The sequence below is a fragment of the Chinchilla lanigera genome, unplaced genomic scaffold (genome assembly GCF_000276665.1).
Source record: "Chinchilla lanigera isolate Chin_1 unplaced genomic scaffold, ChiLan1.0 scaffold00036, whole genome shotgun sequence".
NCBI lineage: Eukaryota > Metazoa > Chordata > Mammalia > Rodentia > Chinchillidae > Chinchilla > Chinchilla lanigera.
In genome coordinates, this window is record NW_004955437.1 from 19367625 (window position 1) to 19378636 (window position 11012).

The 11012-nt window shown below is 41.8% G+C and overlaps 1 protein-coding gene and 1 long non-coding RNA gene across 3 annotated transcripts in view; both read right to left on the minus strand.

The window, feature by feature from the left end:
* Positions 1-37: 37 nt before the first annotated feature.
* The window catches only part of Anapc16 (anaphase promoting complex subunit 16), a 13946-nt gene continuing 2971 nt past the window's right edge, over positions 38-11012 (minus strand). The window contains exons 2-4 of one of the 2 annotated variants that reach the window (XM_005390017.2): positions 8212-8376; positions 1947-2021; positions 38-464 (exon numbers count right to left, since the gene is read on the minus strand). In XM_005390017.2, the coding sequence (XP_005390074.1) occupies positions 349-464; positions 1947-2021; positions 8212-8353 (333 nt within the window). In that variant the 5' untranslated portion in view covers positions 8354-8376 and the 3' untranslated portion in view covers positions 38-348. The remainder of the gene's footprint in view (positions 465-1946; positions 2022-8211; positions 8377-11012) is intronic. The other variant, XM_005390018.2, reaches the window with a different exon arrangement.
* LOC106149113 lies at positions 2989-5207 on the minus strand. Its single transcript, XR_001235076.1, has 2 exons — positions 4641-5207; positions 2989-3147 (listed from the first exon to the last, which is right to left on the minus strand). It is a non-coding gene; the product is annotated as an uncharacterized LOC106149113 (long non-coding RNA).

Consider the following 11012-nt stretch of genomic DNA (forward strand, 5'->3'; position numbering starts at 1 on the left):
ACACACACACACAAACATACACACACACACACACAAAAGAATTCTTTTTGTGGTGTTGGAAATTGAACCCAGGGCCTTAAGCATGCCATGCAAGCACTCTATTACTGAGCTACATAACCAGCCCAATAAATATCTCTTAAACCTAAGTTACCTAATTCTGTGAAACCAACTATCTTAACATGATTCCTAACACTTTCTCAGACAAATAAACAAAAACTTGCCCTGCAAGATCAGTACAGAGAAACCAAGCATGGAGGTAAACCAGCAGTTCAGCGTTGCAACTAGGACTCTCTGGGTGCCTTGTCAGCTCTGTACTGGCTGTGCCCAGTGGTGACCATCCAGGTGACGTCATCCTGAAGAGGGCGTGAACCCCAGCAGCTGTTCGATAGGTTTAAACCGCCATTCATCGGCCTCCAGCTCTTCCACCAAACCAGCGAGCTTTTCCATCCGAGCAACTTGCTGATCTGTGGAGTGAAGGAGGGGCGCTGATGCCACAGTGCATTTTCTGGGAGACTGTCACCCATCACTACCATGATGACAATTTAAAAATAATTTCTCGATGGATTTTCCCCCTCAGTAGCCTAGTAATAGCGTCTGTTGGTCAGCAGATTTTAACCTTTTTCTTTAAAGGAACATTCCTAATCATTCTCTATTTATCTTTACTGCTTGTTTTCTGCAGTCCTGGGGATCGAAGACAAGGGCCTTGCACGTGCTAGGCAAGTGCTCTACCCCTGAGCACACCCAGCCCCCAGCTTCACTGTTCTGACCGCACAGCTGAGAGCTGAAACGTTCCCGTTTACACTATGCACTTCTTCTCTCACAGATGTTAAGCTATCAAGGGTCACACACTCCTACACGTTCTTTGTTCAATCACATCACATCACAGAAGCCTCAGTGACTAAGTTTCTTACAGAGGATAACATCTCATAATGCAAAGTGCATTGAGGCGGGCGGGAGGGAGGGGGACGGGAACATGAAAGAGCTAGGATATTATGTGTATGTACCAATTCCCCAGGTTGAATGTAATCATCATGTACTCCAAACATGTACTAATAAAAAATTTAAAAACAGAGTAAATATGCTGCAAGGCCTTATAAAAATTTTTAAAAATATAATTATCACAGGGCTTGAGATTAAGCTCAGTGGTAGAGCACTTGCCTAACACATACCAGGCCTTGGTGTGATCCCTGGCAGCACAAAGAACAAAACAAAAACAAAGAAATTAGCACATTTTCAGTATGTGCTCAATCCTTGGAGGAGGCAACTGCAGCTTTCTCTTGTCCATGTTGCTTTCCCTGTGAAAGCTCCAGCATCTCCTGAAGGCCCAACGGAGCAGGACTGTGCTACCATGGCCTCAGAATCTGAGGATGGTGATGACAATAACTCAAGGGTCACAATAGGACATGGAGGTTTCCTCAGAAAGGAGAGGAAAAAGCAACCTAAGAGGATCAGGAAACATTGATGCCCTAAAAGAACCAATCTTGTGGCTCCAGCTTTAAGCCTGAATGTGGATATTCTGTCTGGATTAAGACTCTTGAAAGGTTCTTTTTTTTTTTTTTTTGTCTTTTTTGAGATACGGTCTCATTATGCAGTTCTGGCTGGTTTTGAACTTACTTTGTAGCCCAGGCTGGCCTTGAACTCACAACAATCCTCCTGCCTCAGCCTCCCGAGTACTGGGATTACAGGCACGCGCCACCACGCCCAGCTTGAATGGTTCTTAAATTTAGTTTTTCTTTCTTTTTTTTTCAGTACCGGGAATCGAACTCACGACCTCTGGCAAGCGCTGTGCCGCTGAGCTAAATCCCCAGCGCCTTACATTTAGGAAGCCCACTTAAATAGCCGCACGGAGTTTGGGGGTTTCTGCCATGCCATGAGTCTGCAGAGCCTGAGTTCTCAGCCCTGCACGCTCACTTGCACAGTCAAGCACGCCGTGCTCTTGCGCTTACCGTGCTTCACCTGCTTAAGCGTGGACGCCACCTGGTAACTGAACACGGACTCACAGAGGAATCTCTCAGAGCCATCTACAAACAAAGGAGGAAAAGGGTTTAGTCTGTTCTAAGGGTTTTATGGCTTCTGATAAACCAGGTAAACCTATGAATTCTTTTCCGTGCTTTTACCTTCAGGCTCTAGTTTCCAGCATTAACAAAGAGATTCTGTTTCATGTAGAACTAACACTGCTCAGTTATAAAAGCTACCTCTGCTATACCTAGAATATTAAAATAGTCCCTCTACTTGTTTAAGACTTTAAAAATAGTGTTTAAAAAAACAAAAACAAGAAACCTCAGACTGATGCCCTGGTCAACATTTCCAATCCTATCCTGACAGTTTCTTCATGTTCTTTTCTTCCGTACATCAAGTAAACACTGGCAGCTGATACATCTGGCCGTGTGACACCTCTGCTATCAAAAACCCAAGGTATAGTACACCGAGACTCCAAACCCTTTTCGTTCTAAAAACAAAGTGAAGGGGAAATGTTGTTGATTTTTAATATATCAAATTACCTCATTATGACTATCACAAAACACTGCTGGGAAATTTCATTCTGTAAACGCAAATTGTAACCTTGATTTTCCAAGTGAACCACAACATTGCAATTTGGCTGATGATAAAGTACGGTGCAAGTTCAGAACCTAGCACTGTCATAGTGCCAAGAACTGCCAACAAGAAGGTGGCCAACTTGGCCACCGCAGCACTTGGGCAATGATTATGCAACAAGCAAGATCATGTTATTCTTCACCAGGCAAAAGCTGGTAAAGCAAAACACATTCCCAAAGAGATATAAATTTGTGCAGGAAAATGTGGCTTTTTAAAGGGCAGCAGAATTCATTTGGGACATGCACCTTATGTAAAAATCCTCAAACAGAGAAAAAGGACACAGCTGTCTGTTTCAAGGAACCAGTTCCTGCCAGCACCGCTAAGTGTCAAGCGTTCAGCCATCAATCACAGGGCGGTATGGTTGCCAGGTATTAACTGACAGGGAGATATGACTAACGTTCTGGCCTCATGCTGAGTTTCACACAAGGCAGACTTTCTTTCAGAAATGACTTCAGAATAGTAATCAATAAGAAAAAGTACAAACATTGTGTCCAAATGGCTTGAATACACATCCAAGAGGGTGTCCTTCCAGTGTTATCTTCGAATTGATGCCTCCCCAAAAGAAAAAGAAATGAAATTATAATTCCTAGGATGTACACTATAAGGAGAATTGGCATTTTTGTTGTTTTTTTTTGAGACAGGGTCTCACTCTGTAGTCTTGACTGGCCTCAAATTCAGTATGTAGCCTATGTTGGCCTCGAACTTACAGAGATCCTCCTGCCTCAGGCTCTTGAGTGTTGGGATTACAGGAATGTACCACCATACCCAGCTGGGAGAATGGTACTGTGCAAATTTAAGCCCCTTTTCTTCATTCTTTCAGTACTGGGGATTGAACCCAGATCTTTTGTACTTCAGGGGCTACATCCCCAGCCCTTAAAAAAATTTATTTTTGAGATAGAGTCTCGTTAGGGCACTAAGTTGCCTAAGTAGCCCCAGACTATGCTTGATTTCACAATCCTTCCACCTCAGTCTGGCAGAGGGCTGGGATTATAGATGGGCGAGCCACCACTCCCTGCTCAAACCTCTCTTTAACTTAAAAAAAGTAATTTTATTCGTACACTTAATCAAACTGCTTTTCTACATACTATGTATCATTTTCAATCTAGCAAATATGTACTGGCTCCCTGGATTCTTTTTTTTGGTTCTGGGATTGAACCCAGGGCCTTGCACACGCTAATCACATGCTCTACCACTGAGCTATACTTTCAGCTCCTTACTGACTGACTAGGCAAGCTGATGACATAACTGAGTTGTTTTCTTTTTTTTAGATACAAGCAAGTGGTAGTACACAACCATGAATTCCACTACAGGACAAGAAAGCCTGACACCAATGATGGCATTTATTATAGCTCTTCAGTGAAAATAATATGCTGGCACTCATTATTCTATCCATATCTTTCCTTAAAGGGTGGAATTGTAACTCGAATTTAATTTTACAAAGAGCAAAGCACACAAAAGTAGAGTTTTCCTCCCAGGTAGTTTGAGCCTGAATTTTAGGATCTCATCTCCAAGGCAGTGGAGTTACAGGCTGTAATGATGAGCTCACCGTGTATATGGAAGCTCCTGGAAGTACTGACTCCTACATGCATGTAATCATGGTACAATCAGGATAAAATGCTCAAGTTTTGACATTTGTACGTGTCCTTTGGTAATGAAATTCAAGGCAAAAAGATGTGTGCTTATCTTTCAAAAGGTACCCACGGACCACCGCACACCACAGGCATCTAGAACACACTTCTGCTGATGTGCAGCTCTGCGTGCACCACAAACTCCACTGCTTCTAGGCCACACCCTATTAGAAGCGCTATCTATACCAATCCAAAGCCCCGAATTTCTCCAGAGGAGTCAGCCTGGGCCAGTCTGTCTTCTACTTAGAAACTGTAATCTAATCCTTTGTAACACACCAAGTAGCAACACGTCAGCTTTCCTCTTAAGGGACAAGCAAAGGTTATAAGTAGTGAGAAATTTAGTAAATTGCTTAACTCTAACACCACAACAATGCCAATAAATACAGTGCTAACAAAATTCACTGAAAAGAGTATTACCTCACAGCAGGGATCAGACAATGCCGGGTAATCAGTGGCGTACAAGGTCACCAAAACATAGCCGCTTCTGGGCTGGGAGGCCGCCCCTAATTTGCTAAGAACTGGTTGAGGGCTGGCAAGGGCAGGAGAATGTTAAAAACTGCTGTTAGTTGTTTACCTGGGGTGTCTGTTACCAGAGAGCAGATGCATCAAAAAATTAATTCTCAAGGTCAACCTCAGGTTATGGGGTTTACTGTCCTAGGATACAGTCTCAAGGGGAACCTGTTACGATCATACATGGCATCCAACTTGATTCCTAACTGCTCGTTCTCCTTATTCTCCACAGGAAACCGCTATTCTATTTTCCCATTCCATTAAACTACAGCAAGAAAAATGGTTTGGTGCATGTGCATTCGACTCACTGTGTAATAGTGTTGCCTACCACATGGTAGAAAATGCTTCCAAATCTAACCACATTTAGGACAGCTACATGGGAGGACAGACACAGTACATGTGCAAGCTGGGCATGGTGGCACACGCCTGTAATCCCAGCACTTGGCAGGCTGAGGCAGGAGGACCTTTTGTGAGTCTGAGACCAGCCTGGGGTACAAAGTGAGCTCAAGGTCAGCCTGAAGTGCATAGCGAGACCCTGTCTCAAAAAGACAAAAGAAAAAAAAAAAATAGACCCATGATATATGGAAATACACTGCGGCTGTATGCAAAACTTGAGCCTCTGTCATTTCAGTATAAATAGGGGTGCAGTGGTGATGTGTGGTGGAAGGTGGTATGAGCCAGTGGTGTTCCTGGAACCAACTCCCTGAAGAGACCAAGAGATGATTTGGCTAAGACAGTTCAGAGGTTCCCTTTCTCCATTTTTTAGAAGCGGTTCTAAGATTATTGGTGAAACTTTAAACCTAAGAATGCACAAAAGCTGCCAGGTGTGGTGGTGCATGCCTGTAATCTCAGCACTTGGGAGGCTAAGGCAGGAAGATCTCTGAGTTCGAGACCAATGTAGCCTACATACTGAGTTTGAGGCCAGCCTGGCCTATATAGTGGGACCATTTCAAAAAACAAAAACCAAACAAAATGCACAGGATCACAACTGTGCACTGCGAATTTAAACTTAAATATAAATGTGTTTTACAACAGAACCCAACACACTCCTCCATGAAGCAAGGGAAATAGATCAACAACTAGAACATCAACAGACCCATCTCCCACGGCTTTCTCCAATGTTTCTGCATATCTAGTGCTTCCTGATGAATGCTGATAGCTCTGAGACTATAGAGGCTCCTGCTGTATTAAAATTCCTCTTGTAGGTAGAATTTAAATGACTTTAATCTTAGGGTGCTACTGTTAAGCACTGATTTCTCTTCTGCTGCTATAAAACTCATTCAGCAATGTAAAAGCTTTCGACTTTTGATTTGTTTTGTGGGAAACTAACTTTTTTTTTTGTCTTCTTGAGACAGGATCTCGCTGTGCAGTTCAGGCAGGTCTTGAGCTCACTTTGCAGCCCAGGGTGGTCTTGAACTTGCAAAGATCCTCCTGCCTCAGCCTCCCGAGTGCTGGGATTACAGGCATGCACTACCACCCCCGGCCTTTTGTTTTTGTTTTTTTGTGGGAAACTTTCTTAATATATCTCTGCTGCACATAACTAAAATAATAATGTATTTTTAATGCCAACTATAGTAAACAAGGCCCTAAAAGTTTTCTCCCTCCAGTCCGACTCAGTAAAACTAACTTTTTTTTGTTGTTTTTTTTTTCCAGTACTGGGAATTGAACTCATGACCTTGCGCTTGCCAGGCAGGCACTGTACTGCTGAGCTAAATCCCCAGCCACTAGTAAAACTAACTTGATTATTCAAGAAACATAAATGAAGAAAATGGAAAGGCAAGGGCAGAAGTTTACATGCCTCATACATATTGCTAATTATAGTCACTAACCTGGTTACCTACTGCTCCCAAGAACCTGAACCAGCTTTTGAGACCCTAACAATCCTAGAGCCCTCCTGTGTTTTCCAGTCACAAATGATTCTTCCGTTTGGCCTGGCTTGCTAGAGGTATAGCTCAGTAGTAGAGTGCTTGCTGAGCATGTGCAAGACCCTGGGTTCAATCCCTAGCACTGCAAATACAAAAAACAAAACAAAAGAATCACAGTGTTTGGTCTGGCTTAACCCCAAACTGCTTTTTATTATACCTGATATAAATGACTAAAGATCACCTCAAAAAAGCTCTTATAGTTTGTGCCTTTTTAAGAAATACCTCCAATGAGTTTTTAACTATGTCATGTAACCAGACTTGGTGGTGCATGCCTGTAATCCCAGCAGTTGAGAGGCTGAGGCAGGAGAAATGCCATGAGTTCAAGGTCACCCTGAACCACAAAGTGAGATACACATATATCTTATAAGTATGCAAGATTTAAAATAAAAAGACAATATATAATTAAACACAAAACCGCTTAACTCAGATTTTTAATTTTTAATTTTTTTTTTTTCCCCCCCTCCGGTACTGGGAATTGAACTTACAACCTTGTGCTTGCCAGGCAGGCGCTGTGCCACTGAGCTAAATCCCCAGCCCCGATTTTGAATTTTTAGTGGGTTCTCTGCTAATGTTTTCAAACGCAGTATAGTGAGATTACCTTCATTAATTGGACCCTCGATAATGGTCAAAAAGGAAGACTGTTAAACTGGGTGTGGGGCTGGGGATATAGCTCAGTGGCACAAGTGCCTGCCTGGCAAGCACGAGGTCCTGTTGATTCCCAGTACCAAAACAAAACAAAACAAAACAAAACAAAACAAAGAAACCCAATCAAAACTAGGTGTGAAGCATATGCTTTTAATCCCAGTACTCTGGTAGTCTGAGGCATGAGGATTGCAAGTTCTAGCCAGTCTAGACCACTCGACAACTAGCAAGACTGTCTCAAAAAAAAAAAAAAAAAATTAGTCTAGCTCCTAGAGTGGTATGAATCTGATGAATTCCAGTTCCAGTTATCAGCGTTGTTTCCTGCCTACTGCCTGCACCCTCATCTTTGCCAGCCAGCCTGCAAATGTGTGCTGAGTAAGACAGTGCGAGACTGGGTGCAAATCTGGCTCCAGGGCTAGAAAAAACACACAGCATCATCCTACAGCAGGGCAGAAGACTCATCTCCACGAAAGCCCGGTGCAGTAGTTTTCACTTCCTCTAAGAACCTCTCTGATGGGGTTAACTGATATGCAGCCTAACTGTAGTAGGAAACAAAGTACATCAAACCTACTAACTATAGGAAGTTGGACAGCTTTCAGGATAAAGTGAAGTGAGAGCAAGAGAATTCCTGTCTCCAGTGCTGATTCTGCCTTTCATGTGGTGGAACCACTTAGTCTTTCTGGATCTCAGTCACTCTAGATAACCTCCTTGATTTCCAAACTCTCAGCTCAAAAATTCCAATTCTGGAACAAGATTTGGTTTAAAGATCTTCTTTGAGATAGGGACAAGAGATGAAATGTGGAGTTGAAATCAGGGCAAACTCATCTCTAATCTACTTAATAGCTTCTTTCCAATTAACATTCATTGCAGGTCTGAGTCCAATTATTCAGCAAAAAGCAGCATGAGATCACCTTCTAGCATCTCCCCAGCTCCTTTAGGGTAGTTGAAAAGGGCTTTCCGTGGTGGGGCGAGGTCCGAGACACTGAACCCGGATCCAGAGACGGAACTCCCACTGACTCCACCAGCTGAGGAGGATGACGAAGATGCAGCCATTTCCCCACAGAGTCCTGACTTCCCTACAGAGAAGGAAGAAAACCAAGTTAGCACGTGTATGGAAGTGAGAGGACAGCACTTCATTCCAGCTGCCATAAGGGCCAGCACAGTTTTGTGAAGAATTAGCCCCACCCACGTTTCTACCCTCTATAGTCCCACAATCTTTTATTCAGGCTTCACGCCTAAACGTCACTTGGGTTTTTGTCACTCAGGGTTTTGAAACAAAAATATGTTGAAGAATAATCTGCCTCTGTAGGACACCACTTCCCACCATTAACAGACTGGTTTTTTTTTTTTTTTTTTTTCCGGTACCAGGAATTGAACTCATGACCTCGTGTTTGCCAACCGGCGCTGGGCCGCTGAGCTAAATCCCCAGCCCCAACAGAGTGGCTTTGTCATCTGGGATTGACTGTGTGTGATTTATGAGATTCGAAGGGTGATATGGCAGTGCCAAAGTGGAAATGTGACTGAGGAACTAAATTACAAGGATAAAACAATCACGCTGCACAGGACAGTTTGTCTTGGATACATCCTGACCAAGCCACACCAAGAAACTGACTTATAAAATTTTCCAAATGAGATTCCAGAATAACATTGTGTTCCCTTCCCTAGAAAGGAAACTGGTTAGGAAATACAAACTGGCACTTTCACCAAGGTTTTTTACCCCTATGTAATACTACAATCAACCACTTGGTGGCGTCCCAAAACTGGAACAAAATAGCTCAGGAAAGAATCTGGGAAATCAAGGCACCTTATGAACACAGCAGCTGCCTAATCCTGTGTCTTATCAAAGAATCTCAATGTAAATGAGGAAATCTTTACTGAATACATGACTTCTTACAAAAGTTAAAAATAACTCTGCCCACAGAAGCTTACAAAGGATTCCAAAGCATACACTTTCCTTTAAAAAAATTTTCCCAAAGTGTATACTTTCAAAAAAAAACAAAAAACCAAAAAAACAAAACTAGCACCATACTAATAAAACTTTCTGCCAGAATGGAAATGTTCTAATGTTCTATTTCTGCACTGTCCAATATGATAGCCACTAGTCTCATGGAGTATAAGTTAGTATGACTGAGCTGGATTTTCTTTTTTTTTTTTTTAACCCAGAATCAAACTCAGAATCTTGTGCTTGCCAAGCAGGCACTATGCTGCTGAGCTATATCCCTGGCTGGATTTTCAATTTTGTTTAATGTTAATAAAAAAATCAATAAAGTGGGCCGGGGATATAGCTCAGTGGCACAGTGCCTGCCTGGCAAACCTGAGGTCATGAGTTCAATTCCCGGTACAAAAAAAAAACTCAGTAAAGTTACATTTTTTTTTTTTGTACGGGGAATTGAACTCAGGACTTTGTGCGTGCTAGGCAGGTGCTTGTGCCACTGAGCTATGTCCCCAGCCCAAGTTACATGTATTATACTGAATAATGGAGTTCTAATATTTGAATTAAAAAAATGACTGCAGCCAGTTGTGGCAGGGGACTTGCCAAGTTTGGACAATATGGAAAGTCCCAATCTCTCAAAAAAAAAAAAAAAAAAAAAAAAGAGAGAAAGAAAAAAAACTTGTATAATTATTATTTCAACGTTATGTGAATTTTAGTCAAATTAAAAAAAAAAACTTAAGGGCTTTGAAATGAATTTCATAGCTGGGGATAGTGGTGCATGCCTGTACCAGCACTTGGGAGGCTGAGGCAGGAGGAGTACCATGAATTCGAGGTCAGCCTGGGCTACATAGTGAGTTCAAGATCAGCCTGAACTACAGAGCAAAGCCCTATTTCTCACACACAAGCACAACACCCACCCCATAACAATAAAATAAATTTTCTTCTAATGATCAGAGAATTTGAGTATTTTTCATTAATGTTTTGTTATTAGTTGTAAAACAAACAGATACGATACAAAATGTTGCTGAGGGTAGGGGAATAGCTCTACATGGTAAGAGTGTGTGCTTAGCATACTTGAGGTCCTGAGTTAAATCTCTAGTGCTTAAAAAAAAGTTAAAACTTGCTTTTCTTTTTTTCTTTTTTTTTTTTTTTTGGTCTTTTTGAGACAAGGTCTCGCTATGTAGTTCAGGCTGGCCTTGAGCTCACTTTGTAGCCCAGGCTGGTCTTGAACTGGCAACCATTCTCCTGCCTCAGCCTCCCAAGTGCTGGGATTACAGGCCACCATGGGTGCCACCATGTCCAGCCTTGAAACTTACTTATTTAAAGTTAGAAAAAAAAAAAAAAAAGAAAAGAAAACAGTGAAGGAATGCTATGCAGATACACATTCTACGCATATGGAACAATTAGTTTCCTAGTAAGGAAAATAATGCACTAGGTCTGAAATGCTGGCTGTAGTTTCTTTAATTTTACGACAGTGATTTAAAGCAGAGAAGCTGAGCTTGGTTTCTGGTTTCATTATACATTCTAAGTAATATTGATTAATACTAAGTGGAATATAGAACTATAACCCTATTGCTATATTTAGACTGGCAGCCTATTAAAATGCAAGTTGATTAACAACATGTTTAATTTTGCTATTATATTATGTTTTCTTTCTTCTCTGAGCTCTGATAACTTTCGAAATTGTATTCATACCCACAGAGGCAGCAATTTTTCAATTTAGATTCATATCCAATTCTTTGGTCCATACTGGGTCAAAATAGCTCAGTTATGTATTTG